The following is a 26,956-nucleotide window of genomic DNA, read 5'->3' as shown; positions in this document are numbered from 1 at the left end:
GAAGCAAGACCAGGTTAAATCTGCAGGTGAGTTACCTGAAGGAATGTCAATTATTTAATTATCACACTGAAGAGCAGCTCCAGCCTTTGCCTTGCCTCCTTCCCAGCAATAACAGCCCCTGTCAAGGCAGGGAATCTCACCAGCTCTTTCCAGCTACCACCACAGATGAGGAAAAAATAACCCTTTTAAAGCATTAAAGGTGAAAAAAAAGTCAAGACAATATTAATTTGAAAAATATAAAATTTTAATAAAGGCTACATCTCTTAATTACAATAATTATTGTACCAAGTAATTTTTTTTTTTAAATGAAACTCTTTATAATGCATAATTTACAGTATAAGTAGAACAAAATGCCATGGCAAAAGTCATGAGTACAGGACTTGTAATAAAAGGCATAAAATATATTTATACATAAACCCCTTAAACAAGCAAGGGAAAGCTTGAACCCTGAATATAGGGCGAAGCATGGTCTGTAACACCATGCAGGCACAGGTACTGTACTGATTCAATTTCAAAAACACTAGAGATAGTGTATTAATATTTCCACCATACATTTTCTACAATATATACAGACTTACACAAAGTAGCAATGGCAAAACAGAACGCACAGATTAACTTAATCAACACAAAACCCAACTGTTGAAATGCAAGGTCTCTCTTGGGAAAGGGTTGTTCTGCCCCCAAAAAACCCCACCCCACTGAGCTCCTTCACCTTCACATCTCCCACAGCCTGTGGGTGCTCAAGGTGAGGCAGAGAAAAACCCAACCAACAAAAAAAATAACCCCCAACCAAACCCCAGCACACAAGGACTCAGACACTCCCCACCGAGCTGAACACGCCCCAAGTTACACAAACAGTGCTAACATTGAACAGCTAAAAACCTTTAGCTCTGTGGAATCCACACAGGCTTTTAACCTTGTGGGGTGCTAAATGTGGACATGGGAATGGGATGGCTCCTTCTGCACTGTCCCAGGCTTGGGGTTTTGCTCTATCTTGGGCAGCACTGGGAGCAGCAAGGAAAAAACCTCACCCCGCCGAAATCCATGGACAAAATCACCTGTTGTTGCTGTTGTTATATTGCATCTAATATAGTTAATGCTTAAGACCTTTATTTCAAATTAGAGCAGCATAGATTAAAATGCACCGGTCTCTAGATGAACGGATTTTTATTTCGGCTTTTATTATTATTATTATTATTATTAATAATATTATTTCTTTAGGAAAGTTTTATCTTCACTCGGAGAAATACTGGGCACTACCTCACTCCTTCCCTCCTCCCACTTCACAAAAAAAATTATCATGAATGCACTCACTGCCAAACTCCTAAATTTTAGATAGTGGGAAAAACGTAAAAAAATAAAATAATCCTTCCTCCCCTCACCCCACTTCCCAGCCCCTCTCTTCTCCATTGTTAAAGCAGCATATCCAAAAACTGGACTTAAGGGAAAACAGACTGTTCAATAAATATCAATAAGGATTACTGTTAAGGTAAGCTATACACAGTTTCTCTTAGTCCATAGATTTCAGATCCCCAGGAAATCATATATTATGTATGGAAGTCTCTCAAACACGGTCTGCATCTCCAATAGCCAACAGTGGTCATATTTCTAATAAATAGTCCAGGGTTTTATCATCTCAGTACCCAACTTATGAATAATAAATGCCATTTTTTTTCCTCTAAGGCTAATTCAGCAAAGTCTTCATAGACTTCACTTTTTTTTTTTTTCTTCATTGGTTCAAAACTTTTCCTTCAGAGCGCTTTTTATTTTTTTTTTTCTCCTTTTTCCTTGTCACCACTACTGCTGTGTGTCCAAAGACTTTCCTAGGTGAAGTTTTCTTGAGAAACACAGGTGGCATCATCAATCAATCCTCTCCACCTTCCCCAGGATCCTTCCCTCGTACATGGGCAGGATGGTTTCATCTTCCCAAACCTCCTCAAACACCGCGCCGCAGTCGAACTCGTCGCTGGCTTTTTTGAAGTAGTATCTGTGGCAAAGAGAGTTGGGGAAAATAAATAAATAAATAAATAAATAAAATCAAAAGGTGAAAAGAGGCAAAGGATGCTTTGCTGGTTCTTTCATAACCACGATGTTTCCCATTTCTCCCTCCTGAGGATGCTCCTCCAGGAACACCTTGAGGGTGCTCAGGTTTGGTGACCTGAAAACATCCCCAGAGCTGCAGGGATGGGGTGGGATGGAAAGAGCAGGGCTGTGAATGCTCCTCAGGGGTGACAACAGCTTCTCCAGTGAGCACATCACACACACTGGCAGTGGGTATCCCCAGCCATGGAGAAAATTAGAAAGCGTGGTGATTTCTGGTCAAATATCTCATTTAAAAATAAATAAATAAGATTTCAAAGCCAAGCATTCTTAAGGTTCCCCTCTCTCCCCACCTTCTTTCTTTCATGTGTTTTCTCGTTTCAAAGCTGAATCCCAACATTAAAATTAGCAACTGTTATTAAAAGGATGGATGAAAAGCAAACCATCCCAGCTTCCTGCAAGGCAGGAGCTGAAACTCTGCGGTGTTCCCGCTGGAAAAAAACATCCCAGGCTTGGAACAAGCCCATTCCCTGCTCCAAGCTAAGGGACACAAACTCCTGCCTTGCTTCCCCAGGCTCAGGAGCATTCTGAGAGGCTGGCCCAGCCCCTGGGCTGTGACACGGGCAGGTCAAGTAGCAGTGTCCTGCATTCCTGCTCTTTTGCTCCGGGTCGTTAGATCATGAAGCCAAAGCTCCAGAGACAAAAAGCACCCCCACCCCTCCTGTGTCAAACAGTAAGGACCCCTCTATTATCCTGAATTAGACCGTTCAGCTTCTTGATTAAAGGTTCCTTTTATCCCGTTTGGAGCTTTCTTCCTTCTAAGGCTGCTTAATTGCATATGCACAAATGAAGGGCTTCCATTCAGAGGGGTAGCATTTAGGGAGTCTGTCCGTCTGCCCTCCTTGGAGATGCCTGCCTTCCCTTTGCCATCTGATTGCCAGGGGTGGGAAATATTCCAGCAGATGGATTACATAGAGAAAAAAAAAATCTATTTGAAAAAAAAAAGTATATATATATATATATATATATATGTATAAAATAAATTAAGCCCTCCCCCGTAGTTTCCAGACAACTCGGCAGATGTTTGTCAAGGAGAAAAGGGGTTGTAATTATGATTTTCTTTAGGATGGCAGAGGAGATCAAATGAAGCTCACTTTTACTACTAAAACTGTTAGAGCCACAGCAGGGCCTTGGAATTTGACATTTTTATTTAGTGGCTTGTTTCATGATACATTTTTTTAAATAGTCATACTGCCCTGCAAAATCTTTTTATTTTCAGGGACTTTAGTATTATTTTGATAGGGGGATAAAAGATCCCTCTTTTCAGTCCAAGAGATGAAACCATCTCCAGTTAGTCCAGGTAAGGTTAGGATGCATTTTTGTGAAGTCATTCCAAGCAGAATTGACATGTGTTGCATCTTTAATGGCTCAGCAAGGAAAAAACACATTATTTGAGTCCTTCAGAGCCTGCACTCATGGAAGTCAATGGCCCAACTCCCACCACCTTCCATGCTGCAGGTCAAGGTCATGATTCCCCAGGACAGGAGCCTTGAAACAAACCCAAAAAACCCAAGGAAAGTTTGAATGAATTACAAAGAACTTTCCCTTCCCTCTCCTCTATCCAGATAACAGCCACTCTTCCCAAGAACTTCCTCCCCAAGCCCAAAGTCTGACTGTGTTTACAAAATTTTTATTTGAGAAAACACGCTATGACCTTTTACATAATTACAACCTTATTTCGCAGAGAAACGGGGAAAAATAAGAAAAGGAGGAGGCAAAGCAAAAAGGAAAAAAAAAAAACCCCACCCCCACAACATCTTCAAACAAGACACTCTGCTCTTATTTGCTCAGCAATGGGCTTTCCATTGAAACATATTTTATGTGGCAAGCTTTGCTCCTTTTTTTTTTTTAATTTTATTTTTTGGGACATCTGGCACCAATCGAGGCACGCGGGCCCAGCCTTGCAGCTCTGTTTTGAACCACTGCCATCCCCAGATTACCCGACACCACCCACTTTCTGCTGTGCCTGTATGTTTGTTTTTTGTTAACGCCATCAGTATTAAATCACTGCTTAATTCCTTTTTTTTTTTTAATTTTTTTAAAAATTTTTTTGGAAGGTGGGGGTTGGAAAGCCGAGGCAGCGCTTCCCCGGCGGGGCTCTGGCATCGAGGTACCCGCCTCACAAACTGATCCAATCAATAAAGAATTTGGAGAGTGGAGCATTTCTGCATGTCTTTGTGCATTAAATGAAAGGCAAGGGCTTCAAAGACATGCTTATTAAATGTGCCTTAAAAAGAAATCAATGCCAGATGTGACCAAAGCAGCCTAGTTAGTGCCTGCCCGTAACACACACGCTACTCCGGGCACTGTGGACCTCTCCCCTGAAGGTCACCCACAGTTTCACTCAAAGTCCAGCCAAAAGTCAAAGCTTAGATCAAAATGATTCCCTGGAGGTACACACATTTGTGTAATTAGTTTCACCTTGTGTCTGTGCAAGATAAAATACTGGGCACGTACCCAAGTTCCTTTTATAAATTTCTGTATTGTCTTTACCCAGGTGTAAAGGGGTGAGATCTAAGCAAAATGTTGTTTCATCCTTGTCACTCACTTAAAAACATTTTCTAAAGTAATTACAGTCCGACAAGGCAAAAATAATTGCACCTGGAGGGGCTTTTGGGCCACAGAGGTTTTAGGAGGCTAGTCCTGCACTTGGGCATCACATGGAAAATGTCACAGAAAACCAACAAATATTAAAAAATGTTGGGTTTTTTTGAGGGTTGGGACTACTCAGCCACTGGGCAGTGGCAGAACAGTGGTGAGGCCAAGGAAATTGATCTGCAGATGAGGAGGAGCACAGTGGAACAAGATTTAGCAGCTGGAGAATGGCACAAGGGTGCCAGAAGCCCAGGGATTATCCTATAGAGAGTCCAGGTTGGGAGCACTTGCAGGTTGGTGCCATCCAATGGCAGCTGGGTGGGCTGCAAAGATGGTTTGGAGAGGAAAAGGAGTATTTCAGCAGCCCTACTTATTTCAGGAAATTTATACCAATCACCACATAGAGCCATGGAGAGATCCCAGCTTGGCATCCCCCAGCCTGACAGTGCCCAGGGTCACCAACCCCTGGCCTGTACAGATGAACTTTCCTCACCTAGAGAGAGGCCAGGGATGGGGCAGCAAGCTGGGAATTCCTTGTGCCAAACCAAAATGTTCACTGGTTAAATCAGAGGCTGCCAGTTACAGGGCAAGACACCCAGCTCTCTGAAGCACCATCAAATTCAGTTCAAATTTAAAAAAAAAATAGCTAGAATGTCCCTCTCCTGCTCACCCTGCAGGAGAAGTGGCCAACAGAGCATCCCAAGAGTGCCCAAATCCACTGGGAAAGGGCAGCCAAAAAGAGCCAATGTGAAGCTATTCCCATAGCTGAGCAGAGGCAGCAAACTGAGCAGAGGAAGCAAACTGGTTAAACTGGGAGATGGGAGCTAGAAACCAGACCAGCAGGGTTTGTTGGTGTTTCTGAGGAGGATCTGGGTATTGCTGGTGGAGCTCTACCTGCAGGGCAGAGGTTTTTTCCCCCTCTAATAAAGAGAAAAGGGAGTGAGCTCCATCTCCATGTACCTCAGCAGCATCATCCCAGCCCATCACTGACCCCATTTATGGACACACCATTGCAAAAAATAATCAAAACTGAAATAATTAAACAGTGGGCAAAGCAGGAGGACAGCACCCTGGTATTGAAGCTTTTTGGAGAAGGGCTGGAGCACAGGGTCTAATGCAAGTGGGAAAAGGTTGGGGAGGAAGGGAGGAGGTGGCCCTGCAGCCCAGGCACCTCTCTCCATCTCCACCTACTCCTTCTTTGAGTGGGAAAAGACTAAGATCCACAGCCTCTGAAAATCCAAAGTGTCACTGCAGCAGCCCTGCAAAATATCTGCTAATTCTTTTGACTTGTTGTAACCCACTAAAGAGCAAACAAATCACACATTCTTACCTGTAATTTCCCTTTTTGCTCAGCTGTTCTTTAAAGTGCCCAAGTGTCAGGCTCTGGGCCTTTAACATCCTCCTGTAGGGAATTTCTTCTCCACAAAAAAAATAGGTGACAACCAGCTCACCAGACTGAGAGGTGTGAACAACTGGCAGTTTCTTTGGCTCTTTGTGACTGCAAAACAGAAAACACACACAAAACCCTCTATTTTCCATTTGAAGCCAGGCTGTTTCACCTCACTCCAAGCTGTCAGAAATACCCTGAGTGTGACTTGAGTATCAGATATTCCTGCACTGCCTGGGAATTTGTTGGGATGTGTTTGCACAGCCCTGTGCTGGATTTCCACAGTGGGAATCACTGAATGGGTTGGGTTGGGAGGGACCTTAAAGATCATCCAGTTCCAGCCCTGCCATGGCAGGGACACCTTCCACTGCTGCTCCCAGCCCTGTCCAGCCTGGCTCTGGGCACTGCCAGGGATCCAGGGGAGCCACAGCTGCTCTGGGAACCTGTGTCAGGGCTCCCCACTCTCACAGGGAACAATTCCTGCTCAATATCCAAGCTAAATCCAGCCTCCTTCAGCTGGAAGCCATTCCCCCTTGGGATCATGGCACAGCAGAGGGGGAGTGAGGGATGGAGTTTGTGCTCACCCTCCCCACGAGCCCCAGGACTGCACCCCAGGATTTTTTTTCACCTATCCTCACACAAAACATGTCCCAAACTTCCTCCCCATGCCCAAACCCACCTGCAACCACCAGGCCCCCTAAAGCAAACCCCCTGCCAGATGCTTCACCTCAGGTAATCTTATTTTTCCCAGTGAGGATAAAATTAACTGGATTCTGCCATTTGCACCCAAGCAACTCTTCTTAAAGAATAATTAAAACAATATTACCCAGCAAAATGGCAACACTCTAGTGAATACCATGCAGCCAAATCTACAACTGCTTCTGAGGCAATGTACACTTAGCATGTCAAAAGGTCACAAAGTGTTAGTCCGCAGTAATTTAGTCTTCCTAATTTGTTCTAAGTCTTTGTAGAGTGGTTTCAGAAAAAAAGCTGCTAGCAAAGACAGCTGGTGGACTTAAGGTCAACCAATTAAAAATGAAAGGCTCTAGTCAGGTGGCTCAGTCTGGACTTCAAACATTACTCATTGCTTAAGATGAAGAGGGTAAGAAAGAAAACTTTAATTATTTAGGCCATTTTAGACCTCTCTGTAGCAGATTTCTTGTTAAAAGAACCATCCTGTAATTAGACTAATCCAATCTTTGTCCACTTTACAGGAATGCAAGTTAAAAAGAGCCAGAGACAAGATTTGAAAATGTTTTGTTCTTTCTTTAAGAAGAACGTTTGAAAGGCGAAATTTCAGATATAAGAATTTCCTCTCCTTTCAAAGCACAATCCATCTAATGAAAATATAATTATGAGATGTATTCATTTCCCAATGCTTTTCTGCACGTGCAATACTCACTCTTCTGTCATTAGACTTGCATTGCAGAAAGGGGAGCTTCCCCCCTGAATGGCAGCGGAGTGGTTTCTGTCCCTCTGCTGATTTGAGGTTGAACATCTGAAGTGGGGAGGGGTGAAGCAAGTGGGGAAGAAGGAGGAGGGAAAAAAAAAAAAAAGAGAAAAAACAACTTTAAGGAAAAAAAAATTGTTGAAATACAATCTTCTTAATTGAAGTCTCCTGTGGGTCGTTAAGTTCGCTCTTTGTATCAAGCCTCACATGTTGTAAACAATCAAAGGAAGAATTAAAAATGCTGTGGGCTAATTTATCCTTCCCTACCCAAATGAACGATAACCAGTCCAATTCCCCACTTGGCATGTAGCTGGAGCCTGTCCCAGAGGAAAAACGGGCAAATTGCAGCCATCAAAAGAGGGGAAGCAACAGCCTCGGATTCCAACTATTTGTGCAGGGCGGGGCTGGAACAGGGTGGCTGATCCTCCTGTCCCCTGTCACCTGTCCCCACAGCTGTCCCCACAGCTGGACAGGACACACCCACACCCCCCCCAGCCCCGTCTGTCCCCGCAGCAGGATCAGCACCGTGGGTTTTACCGTGGCTTCTGCGGCTTGGAGACCTCGGCCAGGCGGCGGCACGCCTCCTCCAGCTGGGCCAGGGTGTTGGGGGGCGTCAGCGGGGGCATGGCGGGGTCCTGCACGAAGGGGTGGGCGGGCTGTGCCCCGCGGGGGTGGCCTGTCCCCCAGGGGTGGTGGCGCCCGGGGGCCCCCTTGGCGCACTCGGAGCCGTGGGCCTTCTTTGTGCTTTGTGCGCTTGGGGAAGGGAAGAAGTCGGGTTAGAAAAGCTGGAAAATATGACTTTAATAGCAGCTCCTATTCTGCTCGCTCCCTCTCAAAAGTCTGTCATAACATGAAAGGAGGTTTATTGCCAAAAACATGACATTTTTGTGGTTTTGCTGGTTCTGCGGAACGGCTTTTATATTAAACCGGAGGAGCAAAGAGTCTCATTTGTTTTTAGCGATTGTAAAAATAGACAGCCCGTGTAATATATAAATATTTACCGGCAGCGATATCGCTGCAGACGGCTGCGTATTTACCTATGGGTCTTGTGCTTATTTTGTCTCTCGCTCTCCAGCATCCACTGCCAGACGTTCTGCGCCCGATCCGCTTCGCCCCCCGGGAGCTGCAGCCCGGCGGGGCCGGGCAGGGCCCCGTCCCCGGCCACCGGGGCCACGCTGTCCCCTCCTCGGCCCGGCCTCTTCAGCAGTGTCCCCGTCCTGCTGGAGGCAAAAAGGGACACGAGCCCGCCGTCAGCCCCGTCCCCGCGGGGACGGTTCGGGGCGGGTGCGACGGAGATGCCGGCGACTCACCCGAAGGGCTCCAGCGCAGAGAGAGGCGGGTCAGTGTTTTTGGGGTGGCCCTTGCACTTGGGGTAGCAGTAGTAGTCACCCCCCGCCGGGCAGCAGCACTGCGCCCGCTGCGCCGCCTCGGCCTCGATCTGCTCCTTGCTCTTGGGCACGGCGTGGTGGTGGATGTAGTGGTGGTGCACGTGCTTGGTGGTCTGCTTGGCGAGGAAGCCCTTGCCCAGCAGGGCGCAGGCGGCCAGCGAGGCGGCGCCGGGCGGCAGCTTGCCCGCGGGCGGGCGGTCGGGCGAGCGGGCGCGGGGGCTGTGCCGGCCCAGGCCGGGCGACTGGCAGCCGGGCGTCTTGAGCACGCGGGACAGGTGCTCGTCCAGGATGGCCTGCGGGTCCTCCTCGCAGCTGCCCGAGGGCAGCAGCGCCAGCGCGTGCTGCGGGCCGGCCGCGTCCCGCACGCTCTGCGCGCCGGCCGCCGGCTCGGCGCCCTCCTTCTCCTCGTCCTGCCGCACAGGGGAGGCCAGGGGTGAGCGGCGGGGCCGGCGCGCGTCCCCCTCCCTCCCTCCCGCCTGGCACGCGGGGCTGGCAGCGCTAATCCTACCTCCTTGATCTGCTGCAGCCTCTCCTCCAGACAGTCCATGGTCTCCTGCTCCTGCTTCAGCTTCTCCAGCCGGGAGATGAGCTCGGCGGCGAAGGCGGCGGGCTCCACCGGGGTCATCTCCTTGGGCAGCCGGTGCGTCCTCTGCAGGGAGCGGGGACAGAAGGCACAAGGACGCGTTTAGCGGGGCGCGGGCGCTTGGCCGCCGCGGCATCGCCGGCCCCGCCACGCTTGTTGTGTCTCCGTGTTTGGATGAAAGGACGACCGCAACTAGGCATGGGCTGCTCTGGATTTTTATGAGCTAGTGCTGTGGCCTCATGGAGTGACATCCTCCCCACCAGCGTTTGCCTTCGGCAGGAGCAGTTGGTCGCACTCTGAGGAACCCCGCTTGTTCTCTCTGTAGTACAACCAGCCCATCAGTAGCTACTCTGAAGTAGAAAATCTTCAAAGACTGTTGTCAAACATCAAAAAAAAAAAAAAAAAAAAGAAAAAACCTCTGAGGTGGGAGGGAGAGAGACTTTAACTAAAGGAATAAAGTGAGTATAAACAGAAAGGAGTTGGAAATTAAAAAAAATAAGATGGGGGAGAAAAAGGGAAAGGAGGGAAAAAAAAAGAAAAAAAAAAAAAAAAAAAGAAGTCAAACGGTTGCAGATCAGAGAAGTGCTGGTAATTTATTTCCTGGCTACACACTGGGCACCTTTGAGGTAGTGTTGTCTCAACAGTGTCCTAGATCTCTTCCCCCCCCCCCCATCTCTTTGTACAGAAAATGAAGAAAGCTGCTGCAGGCTAGCGGTGCTACACTGCTGAGCTTGGCTGCCTCAAGCAGATCTATCAAGGGAAAAAGGGAACATCTCCAAATCAAGTGCAGAATATAAAAAGGCAAAATGCGAATTTCTGCCAAAAGAAGCAAACATGGCAGGAAAAGGGGAGGAAAGGAAAAAAAAAAAAAAAAAAAAAAGGAGGAAAAAGAAACCACCCACTTGACTCTGCCCTCCCTGCTGCCATCCCCACACACCCCACTCCTCGCCCCCACTCTCCCTCTGTTGTCCCTCCCCGAAAGCAGAAAGCTGAACTGCCAACTCTTTCACATACTACCCACCAGATGAGGTGGGGCCTCTCTCCGGCAACCACTTAGCTCCAGAAATGATGTGAGGGTAGAAAAAGGCCACTCTGCTGGAAATTGTCACTCTTACACAAGCTGGCTCTATTCAGTCCCTGATCAAAGCACTGCCTTACAGAGAAAGTCGATTTGCACGCCCTGGGACAAAATAATCTAATTTACAAGCTCAGGCTATAGAACTTTCTTTAGGAAGGAAGGGGAAAAAAAAAATACCCAAAAGAAAAACCACATAAACCACCCCCCCACCTTCCACCAGAAATATCATCTATGACTTCTTGCTGCTTAAGACAGCAGAAAGAGGAATTTTAGCATATTAATCTCAAGACAAGATAAGTTTACACTTGTCTGTGTAAACAGTTTATTCACTGCAGGAATCGAGAGGCTGCAAGTCAACTGAATTAGCAAGTCAGAGAGTTAATTTGAAGAGCAGGGCAGCACCACACATCAGGTTCCCCTCAAAGCCAGGCATGGATATGCTGCCAATTCTGTGTTTTGGGAGAACCTGCTCACCCCAGCTCACATCCACCCAGCTCTCACAGCCAGGAGCACGAGGCCAAGCCTTGCTTGGCACCACAGAGCCAAGGTTCCCAACTGGAACATCTCCACTTGGGATTTAACCAACAGGGCAAATTCAGTGCCCCTGGAAACTCCTAATTAGCAGCTGGTTTCAGGAAGCACCAAGATGTGACTGTGCACAAGCAGGGTTTTGGAATGATGCTGAGAGCTGTGTGCACCTCTCCTCTGGCATCACCCTGGCAGGAAAATGCTCTCCTCCCCTGCTCCCTTCCCTCATGTGTGCCTGTCCCCAGCCCCAGGCTGTCCCATGGCCCACCCAGAGCTGCAGCTGCCCCTGGACTCACCGGAAAATGAGGTAGAGAAACCTGCCCGTTGGCCTTGACGCTGCGGTGCATCTCCCGCTGCAGCTGCTTCCTGCTCCCCATCCTGTACGGGGGGATCCCATCTCTGCACAGGGAAGAGAGGCCACCATCATCAGCTGGGGCTGTGCCCAAGCTCCCACACACATCTCCATCCCCTCTGGAACCTCCCAGGCAGCCCCATGCCCTCGTGCCCAGAGGGGCTGAGCCCTCTGCATGTCACCCAGAGCCTCAGATATTCACTGGTGTGGGCAGTGCCTGGGTCACCAGAGGATGCACATGGATGTGCAGCAATTAAGCAAAAGCTGAAGGCAACTCCACATGGGCAGAAGTCCAAAGATCCCATCAACTTCATTTCCAAGGCCCTTCCAACAACAGGTTTCTGCTTCTGACCTTTAATTTTAAGTTTTCCCCCATTCAATTATGCTCCCTAGGACCACAACACTCCTCAAGCTCTGGAACACCCCATGAACTGCTGGCACAGTGGAAACAAGGAAGAGGCTGAGGATGGATGGCCATCTCTAGGATGGGAAACATCCAGGATGTTCCCCTGCCCTGAGGCTGGCCAGTGCAGGACACCTCGAGGAGTGGACATGGTCATGGCCCATCCTCTGGACAGGACAATGCTGCCCACAGTGAAGAGAGGAGAGACCTGGCCAGGAGCTCGAGGATCTCCAGTGAGAACAACCCCTGCACATCCCACTGCAGCCATCACAGGGCATCTTCACCCAGCCACACAAAAAATCAGCCCAGTGAGGATGAAAGGGCTTTCCACAGACAGCGGAAGAGCATGCCTGGAGATCCTGAATGTCTAATTCCACCACTTCCCTCAGACTGCCTGAAGAACCTTGATCTTCAGTGTCATCCCTTTCATCCACCTGCCCCCACACCTGACTCATCTCCTGAGAGGAAAAAATAGCTCCAGCCCAAGGAGGAGCAGACAGCTCTGGCCCCACGCTGCTGCCAGAGGAGCCAGCGTGGCACAGTGTCCCCGTGTGTCCCCTCCCGTGGCCACAGGGAGGGTGGGCACACACCACAACACCTTCCCAGACACCACATGTCCCTCCCCTGGAGGGGGATGATCAGATGCCACCCCTCACAGCTGGCAATGGCACAGCTTTGTGGAGATCTGGGCCAAAGCCTTCAGCTGCCATTAATGAGCAAGATTAAGCTGCAAAGCCTGGAGTGAATGAACAGAACATTCCCATCATCATAAACTTGGGAAAATCTTTATAAGGAAAATGAGTGTGCTGGGAGGCCCTTGATGCCACAAGATGAGCACCTCCTCTAGACACACTGTTTGAGCACATGTGACAGGGGAAATGAATGGAGCTGATTGTCCCCATGTCCCCAGTGCACATCACAGACTCCAGGAGCTTTCTGGAAGAGCAGCCCAGCACAGAACACAGCCACTGGTGGCCACCAAGCACCCCTCCATTGCTCCATGGAGCATTTCTGCTCCACAAACCCAAGGGACAACAGAGCTTGGGGCACATGACATTTCTGATTTTGGGGGAAAAGCAAAACTAAGGTGAAGACAGAACCACCTGTACCTTCAGAGATGTGTTTGCTAACTGGGCCTTCCCAAGACAAGGGTCTCTTAGGGAGCACTTCCAGCACAGGGAATGCCCAGTAAAACATTTCAAAGTAAGTAAAAATGCCAGCATGAGCATATGAACCCATGGGATGAATCCCAGTCACACAGTCAGTGGGAAAGGAGGTGTCCTCTGTCCATGAAGCCCAGGTGGGGAGAAGCAAGGAAGCAGCTGAAGGGCTGAGTGTCCACCAAAGACACAACCAGGGGCCCTGCTGCCCTCCCCACCTCCCTGCAGCCCTGCAAGCACCAGGTATGGGGCATCCCCAAGCTCCCAGCTCCCTCTCTGCCCAAAGAACAGTGCATGGAGCAGGAGTGGGGACCTACTTGTAAAGGAAGAGGAGGAGGAAAAGCAATGCTGACCCAACAGCGTGGGATCCTCACTTTTTTTAAGATTTGCCCTTGTTCAGGTTGATACAAGAACTGTTCCTTCCCCCTAGAATTCCTCTGGTTACAGCAGAGAGCCCCACATCAAACCCCCAGCTCCCTGCTTCCACAGCCCTGCCTTGGCAGAAGAGTTCTGCAACTTGTAACAACGCGCAGAATTAAAAAAACAAAATAAATTTAAAAACCCAGAGATATTTCACTGGGATGGGAAGGCAGTGGAGCAGCTTGGGAAAGTCAGCCTGGGGAATGGGAAGGGACTTCAGAAACCACTTTGCTGTGTGCTGTCTAAACCCTTTCCTAGAAAATGGGAAAATGGACAAGGCCAGGGTTTGAAGAGGTGACCAATGAGTGACCCCTGACTGTAGGAAGGATTGGATGGAGCTGGAGCCACCAGCTGGAGATCTGGGGGGCAGGGGGAACCCTGATGCTGCAGCAGATCCCCCAAGCAGGGGAAAGCACCCTTGAAATGAAGGGGCTGAACTTGGCCTGAGGTTTTGGGGCAGGCCAAGGGGTAACCCCAGCTCTCCAGGTGCCACCTCTCCCCTGCTCCAAGAGCCAACACTTGCTCTCACATTCTTGGCTACTAAAATCTGCTGGGCTGAAGAGCTACAGAGTTGAGGCACTAAATAGTAGAGTTTAATTATAAACATTTCAGCTAACCAGGCTGGGGCTAAGCCAATCTGTTTCTGGGGGAAACACTAGTTTGAAGTCTTCTACCCAGTCAGCTGCCATTTAAGCTGAGCCAATTATCTTAGCCTTTTGACTCAGATGTGCCTGACCTAACCTGAATGTAGTTTTACTGCTGCTTTGAAATATCAGACTCATGCGCATATGCATTCACTCCCATCTTCATTTGGCAACGGCTCTGAAACAAGCCTCTGATCTTGCCAACATCAAAAGCCTGGTTTGTAAGATAAGGTAATATTTGAAGTTTGCTCAGCAGCATTCCCCTGTGTCCAAAGTAAATCCATAAATAAGATATAAGCAAATAAAAAAAAAAAAAAAAAATCCCCTTTCCTTCCCGCCCCCCCCACCAATCAAGAAATGGAAATAGAAATTTGCATGATGCTTTGTGGCTGTTGCAAAATATATAGGGACAGACTGATCCCTGGCTTCTGGAATAAAATAAAAAAGGCAGATTATGCATTATTTGGAGATTTCTTCTAATCCCAGTGCAGTTCAGACTTAGGTTTATTTAAAAAAATAAAAAAAGCTCCAAACTCACTTCACTGCTATGTCTGACAGACTTTTCCAGAACAAGTTTTTCCTCTTCACTTGATACCAATATGAGCCAAAAGAACTAATTTGCATTCGTGCTGCTGGAACAGAGCAAGGTCCCCCATTCCAGGGGATAAAACCTGACAGGCTGAGAGCACCTGGGTGGGTTTGTGCCCCCAACAGCTCCAGCTTCCAGCAGCACCAGTGCCAGCAGCAAATCCCAGCTGCTCTACTGAGATGCTGGCAGCAACCCTCCTCCTCTGCAAAGGAAGTTTTACATCAGCCTCAACTTCCAGCCCAGCCTCCAGAGCTGCCAGTTCACCTCTCCCACTCCCAAGAGCACCAGAGCCCAAGGCTGGAGCAGTGGTGGCCCAAAATCAGCACCCAAAACCCAGCACAGGAAACCTCCCTGTGCCACCCCGGGGCCTCCCCCAGCCTGGAGCTGTGGGCAGTTTAATCAGCCAAGCTTCCCCAAACTCTCACAGCCTGCACAGCCCATTGTTACAGCAGGAAAAAACAGGCAGCTCCTTTCAGGCTCTGCTTTATGGGGAGCTCCTATTCACTTGTTCAAGCAAATTTCAAAGCGGGCTGCTGCCCTCTCATCCCCGCTAAGCTCCCCTGGACTAACAATGGGCTGAAAGCGATTCAGTTAAGCCTTTCATCCACCATGCACTTTATTTCTCACTCAGTGCTCTCATCTGTATAAGGCCTACAATTGGCATTGCTGTGAAGAGAGGGTATAATCCTAGCCCTGTGAATCCCAAGTGACCCTACACTGGTCCAGAAATGACTAACCCAATGAATGCTCTGTTGACACATGATCACATACAACCAGAGCCAGTAAGAAGAAATAAAGAAGTCACACTATGATTCAGCTCTTTTATTTAATGCCAATATTGTTCAATAAGGCAATCTGCTGGGACAACAAACTATTTTTTCCCGTAATATCAGTTCAAAACACACATGTGCGTTAAAAAATAAAAATAAAAAAGGGCTTTTTGTTTATGTGTGGAGGATTTTTGGTAAATCCTGTTTTCTGTTGTGCATCCTCATGCACGTTGGCTTCAAAAACCCAGCATGAAAATCTCTCTGAGGAGCACACAGGGACCACTGGACATGTCTGACAGACACTGGAGAAGTTTCACAATGCAAGAGCAGCAATGCAGCACTCTGCTTACAGGTGGGCTCTTCTAGAGCACTTAAGTGAAGATCATGAAACACAAACAACATCTGCCTTCTGCTCAGCTGAAGAAAATGGTCCTCAGGAGCACTAAGTGAGCCTCACTGTCCCCTCTACAGAAACAAAAGCACCATTTCTGTCCTGCTGGGGCAAGCAAACTGACAGTCAACCCTTGCTACCAGCAGCCAGGAAAACACATATCCTGCAATTCCTGGGCTCAGCCACAGCATCACCTCTCATGCCTGCATGCTCCTGAAACTCCCACACCTGATCCATGCAGCTCCATCCACAATGTTCTTTGAAGACTGCCCCAGCCACACTAGATGAGCAGCTATTTGCCCCTTCGGGTCACCGGCCCTATTAATGCACATTCTGACATTAATGACGAATGTTAATTACAGAAAGCACTTCCTACAGGAAGTAATCTCCTCTTTGATGACTGATAACTAGTTAAGGAAGCCTGGCCTTAAGACAAAGGCTCAGGGAGACTCATTCACTCCTTGGGTTAGTCAGGCAGCACCACGAGCCAGGGCAGAACACGTTTGCTCAGCAGCAGCTGCAAAACGGCAAGAGAAGGATTCACTATCACCCTGCAGAGAGAGAGAGAGGCTGCCATGGCCAGCCTGGGGCACAGCCCCCCTTTGGGATGCCCCCAGCTGACTGCCAGAATGTGTGCAGAGCAGGTACTCACACGCTGCTGTCTGTCATGGACATGGAGTCGTCGGTCAGGGCATCGCTGGAGATCTCGCTGTCGTTGGCGCTGGTGGCCGGCGCGAACACGTAGCCCGAGCTCACGTGGTAGGGGTTCACTGGGTCATGCCTCTTGAAGGACCTGCCACAACAGCAAACCAGTTACCACAGTCTTGGCTTTCACGGCAGCACCTTATGGGAAGCACACTCAGCACCTGCTTAACCTCTTCAGAACCAGCCAACCATCTCCAGACCTCAGCCAGCACGCTGCCCAAACCAGGACACTCCACACACACCCACAGCACAGCTCTAAAGACTTTTAGCATCTTCCAAAGTGCTCTAGAAAATCACAGGAAATCCCATCTGCATCCTTTGATACCCTGAAAAACTCAGTCCTTAAGGCTTGGTACTGCACTGCTGAGGCCAGCAGGAGTTTTGGCATCAGTAGGGAAAAGTCCAAGAAGTTCACAGCTCGAGTCCCACTGAAAATCACAAGGAACCAATCAACAATGCTTAGCTCTGCTCTGAACACAAGGGTTAGGATCCCTTTGGAAACACAAATTATTGGTATTTCTGTTGCCTGAACCAGGAGAACTGCCTGCAGTGACAGGGGCAGCAGCCCCACGTGTCAGAGGCTCAGGGCAGGGCTGAGAGCTGCTGTTCCAGGCTCCCAAAGATGGATGCCACCTTCCTGGCACTACAAAACACACAATAAAAAGACCCAGCTTTTAGGAGAATCTCCTGCTTGTGTTTATTTTGCACAGAGTTGGGTGAGGAAGAGGAGGATGGATAGAGAATGTGAGGAGAGGCCAGTAGAGGCACATGAGTTACTGACCCAAACATCTCTGGCCTGACCCTGAAAAGCAAAGCTAAAGCCCAGCCTGGATGTCTGAGCTGAGCTCCCAGGAGCAGCTCTGTGAAGAACTGGGCAGTGACAGGGGCTGTGGGGTCACTGCAGGGGGGGCCCTGGGCATCCCCTGCCTCCACCACCCCAACCTCCCAGCCAGGACCAATACACACATCCTGGCAGGTGATAAGGGGATTATGCAGGGAGGTTTGGAAGCCCATGTTAAGGTGCACATTTTGTTCCTCTTCCAGGGCAAGATGGGGTTGTTAAGCTGCTGCCTTTGTATATCAAAGCAAAAGGCCTTGTCATCTGATAAGGACTGCTGATTTTAATAATTAGGGCCACTTACCCAGGACTTGGGGGCCTAAGGAATGTGCCAGCAGGCTCAGCAGGTTTTCTTAAATGGGCTTTCCATCTCCCTGCCCCCCTGGGGCTGGAGGGACCAAGTGGGTTTAAGTGACAGCAACATCCTCCCACTGCCCTGTTCCCAATCTCCATCCTCATCCCTGTGCCCCATCACCCCACCTCTCCTCCCCCAGCACCAAAAGCAGGAGCAAGGCTGAAGCTTTTAAAAAATAAGAAGGAAAAAAAAAAACTGAAAAAAGAGGGGGAAGGCTGTTGGGGAAGATGGGCCTCTCTGGTATGAGCAGCGTGGGGCTGGCTGCAGGCAGGTATTCAGCCCAGCCGGGGCTGCATTCCTTTCCAAGGAGGCCAAGGCATTTCTGATGGGGAGATCAAGATGTTAAAAAATATATATCTGGGAAGAAGAAGAAGAAGCAGGAAAAAAAAAAAAAAAAAAAAGAGATAGTAAGGAATGCCACAGGAAAGAAGTTAAATCTTCAAAGACAAATTAATTCCACATGTGGGTGAAAGCAAAGTTATCCTGTTGCTACTACAGGAAAGTCCCTCTAAAAACCATGGAGTCTTCTGCTCTGGATCAGGGGGTGTGCAGCCCCAGAGACCCTCCTAGGCCCTGGTGGCTTTTTGGGTCAACATGTGAGGGCTGCAGCTCTTGATGTGAAACCACCTCAGCTGCTGAGAGTGCACCTGAGGAGCACAAGGCTCAGGATGCTCTGTGATGCTCAGGGGTGCAGATGCCCCCCAGCACAGGACCAGCACCTTGCTGGGAGGTGTCTGTCACCCCTGTCACACGCAGGGGAGGGTTTGCCATGCTGTTCTCACAGCAGGATCCCTGCAGAGGCTGAGCTGGGGGAGGAGGCAGCAGGTCCTGTGTGGGTATGGCACAGGCAGAGGAGGTGTGTCCAAACATATAATTAGAGAAAGTGGCCGGAACTAACTCATCTTCCCAGCATCATTCACCTACCAGCACCCCGTGGACAAAAATAATAATAATAACCCCTAAAGCTGACACGTTTTTAAAGTGTTCATCCCTGCTCCACATCCAACACCGCCCCACAGAAATCTCCCCATCCTTTCAGAAAACCAGTGGGGGCTGTTTTGCTACTTTTAATGTTTTTGGATTTTTTTTCCCCCTTTTTAATTTGACCACCTTACTCCAGTAATTGCACCCAGATGCATCAAGTTGCCTGCAAGGGTTTTGAATTCCAGGGAAAGCGGTGGTCTCTGCCACAGATGCTGCACACACAAACACAGCCCAGCTCTAAACTCAATATGCAAAGTGTTTTCAGCTGTCAGGTAGCAGTTGCTCTGGAGCTTCAAGGAGAATGTCTGATCTTTCTCAGCCTATTCTTATCTTGATGTGATGACACACAGCATGTAACTCTCTCTCTGCTATGTTAGGCAATGGTCATATCAGAGGTATTATAATGCCATGAAAATTTCAGGGGGGTTCCTGGTCATATCCCCTCTTATGAGGGTGCAGTTTCAGTGTGTGTGGGGTGTTTTTTTTATTGTCAAATTGCTTTTAGAAATAAAAGCACTTGGGCAGATCAAACCACAGACTTACACAGAGAGAGAAAAACTGTACAAGGAGCAGTTGGAGGCAGCACTGAATCTCATTAAGTATTTTCTTGGGACAAACATCACTGGGCAACCACGGGTTGAAAAACACTTTTTTTAAAAGGCAAAAAACCCACACATGCACAAACCTGAATTTAAAAAAAAGTGTATTTTAACACAGCTATGTTACTCACAGCTTCCATGCTCTAACTGTAGAACACTGCTTGGAGCATAGCTTTACAATGGCATCATTTACTTTGATAATTGAAGCCAAACTTGCTTCCAATAACTTCACACACAAGGAGCTGCACCAGCGGGTCCTTTCAAAGGCCAGGAAGCTCTGGGAGCCAGCAGAAGGGCATCTGCAAGCCCCAGCCAGGCCAGTCCCACTGCTGTTGGAGCCTAATGGGAGGCAGATGAGTGCAGATTGGGCTGGGCAGAGCCAGGGCACCCCCGCGGCACAGCAAAGGCAGAGCAGCTCTCTGTGTACACAAAGTCGTGCGTGGTAAATTTAGAAGTGTGTATAAATAATAGCTGGAATTCCTGGAGCATGGGGCCAGGTCCAGCACAGCAGCATGGGGAGGCCACTTTTAACCACACCACAGCCCAGAGGGGAGGGGAGTCGCCTGGGAGGACAAGAGGGAGGTCCTGCTTTTAAAATATTCCCTGTGTTAGGGCTCCAAATACACAGCCAGCAGTTTGCAAGCGCCTGCTCCCCAGCCAGGTGCAAACTCTGTGTTTTCCCTTGACTTCTCCTGTTCCTGTCCATCACCAGCACTGGGGCCAAAGCCTTTCAGCTTGCCTGGCTGCTGCAGTCCCCATTCACCATGGGCTTGGCCATGACTCCATGCCCTGGCATTCCCAGGGGGTGTCCCCTGCAAGGACCAGGCTGTGACTCTGTGCCCTGGCATTCCCAGGGGGTCTCCCCTGCAAGGACCAGGCTGTGACTCTGTGCCCTGGCATTCCCAGGGGGTCTCCCCTGCAAGGACCAGGCTGTGACTCTGTGCCCTGGCATTCCCAGGGGGTGTCCCCTGCAAGGACCAGGCTGTGACTCTGTGCCCTGGCATTCCCAGGGGGTCTCCCCTGCAAGCACCAGGCTGTGATTCTGTGCCCTGGCATTCCCAGGGGGTCTCCCCTGCAAGCACCAGGCTGTGACTCTGTGCCTTGGCATTCCCAGGGGGTCTCGCCTGCAAGCACCAGGCTGTGATTCTGTGCCCTGGCATTCCCAGGGGGTCTCCCCTGCAAGGACCAGGCTGTGACTCTGTGCCCTGGCATTCCCAGGGGGTCTCCCCTGCAAGGACCAGGCTGTGACTCTGTGCCCTGGCATTCCCAGGGGGTCTCCCCTGCAAGCACCAGGCTGTGACTCTGTGCCCTGGCATTCCCAGGGGGTCTCCCCTGCAAGGACCAGGCTGCCCTGTGATCTCTCTGCTCCCACTGCCAGGTGGGCTCAGCCCAGGCTCACAGCTTTGGCTGGGATAATCACATTGAAACTCAGCAGAGCCTGCACAGCCCTTCAAAACCAGAGCACACCGAGCCGAAATTCCTTAATTCCAACACACACATGAGGGAGGTGTGGTTTGGCCACGCACCAGGAAAGACTTTGTGCAGGCTTCAGCTCCAATCCTAGCTGCAATCCTGAATGCTGAGTGATGAGAGATAACCCATCCATATGCTCATCAGCCTGGAGCACATGCACACACAAGTGGCTGCACAAACGGGAGGAACTGAGCAGCATCTCAGCTTGACCTCCCCTCTCTCTGCATTGAGATCCCTTGGCCCCATGGAGAGCAAAAGCTCCTGGAAATTCAACAGAAGGTGATCAAAGCAAAACGCACTACCTAATGTCCTAGGAGGGTAGATCTGACATGTGAGGAGCAAGCTGCATTAATCCCTGGACAAAAAAAGAAAAGAAAGGAGGGGAGGGAAAAAAAGAGAAGGGAAAAAAGCCCAGCACTAATCAGGCAAGCAGCTACAGCACTGCAAGAGCTCTCCTGGACAAGGCACATGTGGGTTTAGCAGGGCCTGCAGCTCTGGTAGAACATACAGCCAAGCCCTTCCAGCTCTGAATCCCAACAAAGGCTCAGAGATAAAAGCATCAAACATCCCCCTCCTGGAAAGCCAGCGAAGGGCAGCAGTTCAAACCAAGTTCTGGAGAGCAGCAGATGCTCAGGCAGGAACGCTGAGGCACGAGATGAGGATCCCAAAGCCCAAGCTCTGCACAGAGCAGCTGCCAGCACTGCCCCCCAGGCAGGAGGGGTCCAGGATAGAGAGCATCCCTTCTGTCCCCACACCAGGATGGGGAGCATCCCTCCTGTCCCCACACTGAGAGGGGGAGCATCCCTCCTGTTGGAGAGCAACCCTCCTATCTCCACACCAGGATGGAGAGCATCCCTCCTGTCCCCACACCAGGATGGGGAGCATCCCTTCTGTTGGAGAGCATCCCTCCTATCTCCACACCAGGATGGAGAGCATCCCTCCTGTCCCCACACCAGGATGGGGAGCATCCCTTCTGTTGGAGAGCATCCCTTCTGTTCCCAGGCTGGGATGGAGAGCATCCCTTCTGCCCCACGCCCAGCACCTCCATCCCACCCTGCAGGACAGATCTGGCACAGCCAGAGCAGCAGGGGCCCTGCAGCACCCTCCGGGGCAGGGGGGATCCCCCAGCACCCCACGGCACCAGCCAGCCCGGCACAGCTGGAATCTCTCCGGGGGCAGTAGAGCAGCGCTCCAGCAAAGCCTCCCCGGGAGAAGCCTGATGCCCTTTGATGTCCATGAATCACAGACACACTCTCAAAATTCCTGTAAACGAGATGTCAAACACTCACCATACCAACCCCCAGGCTGCCGGGCCGGCGGAGGAGAGCGCACATCTGCAGCAGAGCCCTCTCCTCTCAGCCCTGATTCAACAATCCACATTTATGGCAAGGGTGGGGAGAGGAAAGAATACATTTTCAGAGGATTATACAACTCATCATTTGCTCATCAGAGTCTCTCCTTCCCATCCCCCCTTGCACTTGAGACGGCTCTTACTTTCCTCACCCTCACACTGCTGTGCCATCAACATTTCCAACAAAAGACAAGGGTCTGGCAATGCAGATGCACCCCAGGACCAGGGCACAAGGGACACCCTGCCACTGCACAACATCCCCACATCCCTGTGGGGACAACCACCTCTTAACGAGTTAAACCCTGAGCTCACAGCCAACCAAAGATCTCTTACTCCACACCTGGAATGCCTCTACCACCTTAAACACTCAAGTTTCAGGTATCCTCCTGCATGCACTGGCTCGAAGCCACCCTAGATGGCTCTGACATGACACCAGCACCCCACGCGATGGAGAAGCTGCACATCACACACACAAACACACAGAGCCAAAATAAAAAAGCAGATTCTGCCCAAGTTGCAGAGTTTGATGCAGTCGGTGCACACATTTCCTCTTCCACGACCGCACAATTGCTTCCCACATAACCAACATCGTTAAACACCGGTTGATGGTGGAGTTGGGGAACTGGTAGGTTACATTATTCATGTGTCTCTGTGATCCACTCCACTACTGCTCTTAATAGGTTTGAAAGTTGAACCAATAATTAACGTATGTCCGGAGGACATAGTTGCTATGAAGTTTTTGATCTATAAAAGAACTGAAAGAGCCAATAGGGCTGCAGAGCACAGGATCTTGTTTTCCTCTGTAGAGGGGGGAAAAACCCCACACTCAGACAACACCCCACAAATTCCAATGTTTGGAGGTGTGGGGAAGCAGCTGTGCTCCAGCCCTTCAGGAAGCCCTGCCTCCCCTCGATTCCCTCCCCAACAACCTTCTGAAAAACACTCTCAAAGTCCTTAAAGTTAAAACAAAGCACAATTTCCAGGGGTTCCCTTACCTGTATCCATTCTCCATCGTTTCCGTGGCTCTGACATTCGCTGTAACCCTCAAAGTCTTGCTGGATAGTCCAACTACCGAAGGCAAGATTTTATTTTTAAAGTCTGCACAGCTCCATTCCTCTTCTTCATTCAAGGTCGGGAGATAGCCACAGACAACTTTTAAGCTCCCCAGTCCATTGCTGTTCATGTAAGCGGGATTCTCTCCTCCACTCCGTACATATTCGAGGTATATATCAGAAGTTAAAAACATCTGGTAAGCATTTTCCTCCATCACAGTCTGAATCTCAGTCTGTGCCTGATCAAACATGATGGAATCTATCTGCTGCTTCTTGATGCTGTCCCTTATGTAGGTCTTGGTAGCAGGTTTGAGCTGCTTGGAGACGATGCTGTTGTTCTCGATGTACCTTTTGTAAATAGCTTTGGCTACTCGTAAAGTTTTGGTATCCTTAAGGTCCATCTGCCTGAAGCCATTGCAGGCAAACCAGAAGTCTAAGGTATCCACACATTTTTCCCTTTCCAGAAAGGTCCGAAAAAGATAGGCACCATCTTGATCTCCCAAGAGGGAATGCAAGGATTTGGTCCATCTGGCCAGAGGGGAGTCTGGGGACGCGCTGCCCTCCGGCTCCCCGAGTCCGTTCTCATTCCTCCGCGGGGCAGGAGGCACCGGCATGGCCTTGAAGCTTTGGCTTTTGGGGAGAAACGAGCTGGCGAGCTGCGGGCATGGTGCTTCTCCTTCCTCCCCCGGGACAGGGGGTCGGGGGGCGTCTTCCCTGAAGCTGCTGCTGGTGTCTGGGAGGTGGGCGAGGAGCACGGCGCTGCTCATGGCTCCGGAGCTCGCTGGGGAGAGGGGCTCCCACTGGCTTCAGGAGCTGCCTTGTGCCTCTGCCTGCCTCTGCCTGGAGTCAGCAGGGGATCCTCGGAGCCTCCTCTCTGCAAAGGGAAAAAAAAAAAAAAAAGGGGGGGGGGGGAAAGAAAAAAGGAGTATTGATCTAATCAAAACCAGATCCTCCCAACATCAAAGGCAAAAAGTAAACAGGCTTTTCAACTCCTCGCAGTCAAAAAAAAAAAAAAAAAAAAAAAAAGGAAGAAAGAAAAGGAGAGAGAGAGAGAGAGAGGGAGGCAGGGCAGAGGGAGCGCGGCTCTATCGCCAGCCCGATCGCGACTATCAGATCCGCTCCGCTGAACTCCCGGCGCACTTTTAGCGGGGCCGGGGCCGGCGCGGGGGTGTCAGCGCGGCCCCCCCGCAGCCCGCGGCAGCTCGGGGCGTCCCTGCCCCGGCATCTGGTTTCCATTTGCCCCTCACCCAGCCCCGCTCCGCCCGACCCGCGTGTGTCCCGTGTGTCCCCCCCTCCGCCAGCAGCACTGCGGGGCGCTTCTCTGCGGGAATCAGGCCGGAGCAGGGACCCCCCCCTCCCAAAAAACCACCCCCGGGGGTGGGTGAAGGCGAGGCGGCCGTACCTGGGCATCCCGGGCCCCCCGCATCCCCCCGGAGCCGGGGACAGCAACCCCTGCTCGGGAAAAGGGGCAGTAAATGGCAAGGTGGGGGTCGGGGGGGAGCAGCCCCCAGCCCCGCGTGAAAAATTAACAATAATAATAATAATAATAATAAAAACCTGCTCCAGAAATGGCGACGGGCTAGGAGGAGGGAGATCGGAGGGGGAGGAAAAGGGGGAAAAAAAGTCCGGAGCGACTTGGAGCCTCCGAGCCCGGCGAGCGAAGAGCCGAGCCCCGGCGGGCACGGGCAGCGCGGCGGCTCCGCGCCCGCGGAGGGCGGCAGCGCACCGGAAAGATACTGAATAAAAAAATAAAAATATTAAAGGAAACAACTGAAACGAGGAGGAAAAACCCGTGTCTCAAGCAGAAGCAGCGGCGGCCGCCGCCCCCGAAGTTGCCACTCACCGCCGAGCCGCAGCTCGCTGCGCGGCCCCGCCGCTCCCCGCCGCCGGCAGCGCGCAGCCTGCACCCGCTCCCCCCGCCGGCCTTCCTCCTCCTCCTCCTCCTCGCCTTCCTCCTCCTCCTCCTCTCCTCCCCGGCGGTGCAACCGCATCGGAGAGCATCGGGGAAAGAGGGGGGTAAAGGGACGGGAGGGGGGGTTGCGAGGGAAGGAGCCCACTGCGATCCGCGCCTCCCTCCCCTGGTTATTTATTTTATTTATTTTAAATACAAAAGCGCAGGTCCCGCCCCCCTTCCCTCCGCCCCCCGCCCCGGGCTCCCCCCGCAGCATCAAAGCGCAGCCCGGCGGAGCGGTCCTGCAAGGGCGGTAGCGCACTTAAAATAAAATAAAATAAAAGAGAGGGGAAAACAGGCCTCAAAGAATTTTTAAAATTAAAAATAGAAAGAGGGAGAAGCCAGGGGAGCACCCCTGCCCCTGCCGGTGCTCCCACCCCCGGAGCATCCCCGGTGCGAGGCGTGCGCGGGGGCGGCGGGAGGGGTGCGCACATCAGTGCGGATGAGGAAGAACAAATTATTCTATTTTTTGGGAGGGGGGCAGGATTTTTTTTTTTTTTTTTTTTGCCCTTCTCGCGGCATCCCGCGGCGGCTACAGAGTTGCCAGGACCTTATCAAAGAGAAGCGATCGCAGCCGCCGCTCCGCCGCCTTAAAGGCGCAGCCTCCCCTTTTCCTGCGCCGCCCCGCGCAGCGCCCGCGCATCCCCCGCGCATCCCCCGCGCATCCCCCCGGCCCCTTCCCCAGCGGCTGCTCCCCGGCATCAAAAACTTTGCTGAAAGTTTTCATGTCGGGGAGAAAAAGGGGCGGGTCCCTGTATTATTATTATTATCATTATAATTATATTTTATACATATATATATGTATATAATATATATAAACATATGTAATATATATAAACATATAAAAACATATATAAAATATAAATAAAAATATAAAAATATAAATTTTAAAATATATAAAATTTATATATATATATATATAAAATCTACGGGCCTGTTTTTGCTCTGCAGGCTAATTAAACAATTGCAATAGAACTGGCACAGCAGCCAAAGCCCGGCCGCAGTTGTGTTCCCATCTCCGGCCCCAGCTGTTAAATATTAACCAGGCACGGAATGGAGGGTTTGGAACTTCATACAAAAGGTTTTAATTAGGGGTTGGCCCCCAAACCTGCCCTCCAGATCCAAGGAGCCTCCTGCCCTCCTCCTCCTCCTCAGCCTGCTCTGAGGCTGGACCTGGGGGCTCCACAGTTCCCCCCACCAGGAGCTGTCCCTCTGTCCTGAGCCCACCTTGCTCTGGCTGGCAGAGCTGGTGGGGTCCAACTTGGCCTGATTTTTATCATTATTATAGAATCATAGACTGGTTTGGGTAGGAGGGACCTTAAAGCTCATCCCATTCCACTCCCTGACATGGGCAGGACCTTCCACCATCCTAAGGAGTTCCAAGTCCCAATGTCCAGTCTGGCTTTGGACACTTCCAGGGATCCAGGGGCAGCCACAGCTGTTCTGGGCAGCCTCAGGGCCTCCCCACCCTCACAGGGATGGATTTCTTCCTAATAATCAACATAACTCTGCCCTTTGTCAGTGTGCAGCCCCAGCCCCTTGTCCTGTCCCTCCAGGCAGGGCAGGTGGCAAAGCCCTGGGTGAAAGAACCATCACCCCGTGTGCTGTGCCTGAACATCATCAGGCACCTCCTGGGAGATGCAGACACACAGGGGAGCCCCTCACTGTCCCCAGCTCACACACTGCCCTGTCCCCACATCTGGGGCTCACTCCAGAGCTGCCCATCCCGGCCAGCAAAGGCACCCAGAGCCCCAGACCTGCAGCCCAGAGGGACCCCCAGAGCCTCACCCCCTCCCTCCTCCCTGCAAAA

The 26,956-nt window shown here is 50.6% G+C and overlaps 1 protein-coding gene across 2 annotated transcripts; it reads right to left on the bottom strand.

Annotated features, from left to right (window-relative positions):
- Positions 1-222: 222 nt before the first annotated feature.
- AXIN2 (axin 2) lies at positions 223-25,269 on the bottom strand. Of its 2 annotated transcripts, none has more exons than XM_079323475.1 (11): positions 25,039-25,269; positions 23,139-24,069; positions 16,491-16,631; positions 11,406-11,508; positions 9,429-9,569; positions 8,843-9,330; positions 8,570-8,752; positions 8,070-8,285; positions 7,485-7,580; positions 6,026-6,193; positions 223-1,987 (listed from the first exon to the last, which is right to left on the bottom strand). In XM_079323475.1, exons 2-11 carry the CDS (start codon positions 23,960-23,962, stop codon positions 1,861-1,863), a joined length of 2,487 nt encoding a protein of 828 aa, XP_079179601.1. In that variant the 5' UTR covers positions 23,963-24,069; positions 25,039-25,269; the 3' UTR covers positions 223-1,860. The 2 variants fall into 2 exon arrangements, with proteins under 2 accessions (XP_079179601.1, XP_079179602.1); XM_079323476.1 differs by having other exon boundaries at positions 8,570-8,749.
- Positions 25,270-26,956: the final 1,687 nt, after the last annotated feature.

This window comes from Erithacus rubecula, assembly GCF_903797595.1.
Source record: "Erithacus rubecula genome assembly, chromosome: 20".
Lineage (NCBI taxonomy): Eukaryota > Metazoa > Chordata > Aves > Passeriformes > Muscicapidae > Erithacus > Erithacus rubecula.
The sequence above is the reverse complement of the archived record's forward strand: the minus strand, read 5'-3'. Positions and strand labels throughout refer to the sequence as shown.

What these genes read in the sequence shown, in the direction of transcription:
- AXIN2 (XM_079323475.1), bottom strand. Translation starts at nt 23,962, where the DNA reads ATGAGCAGCGCCGTGCTCCTCGCCCACCTCCCAGACACCAGCAGCAGC. An exon ending in ACGATGGAGAATGGATACAG is followed by an intron (nt 16,632 to 23,138) that starts GTAAGGGAACCC and finishes CTGTTGTGGCAG; the next exon opens with GTCCTTCAAGAGGCATGACC. An exon ending in GGCTGCAGCAGATCAAGGAG is followed by an intron (nt 9,331 to 9,428) that starts GTAGGATTAGCG and finishes CCTGTGCGGCAG; the next exon opens with GACGAGGAGAAGGAGGGCGC.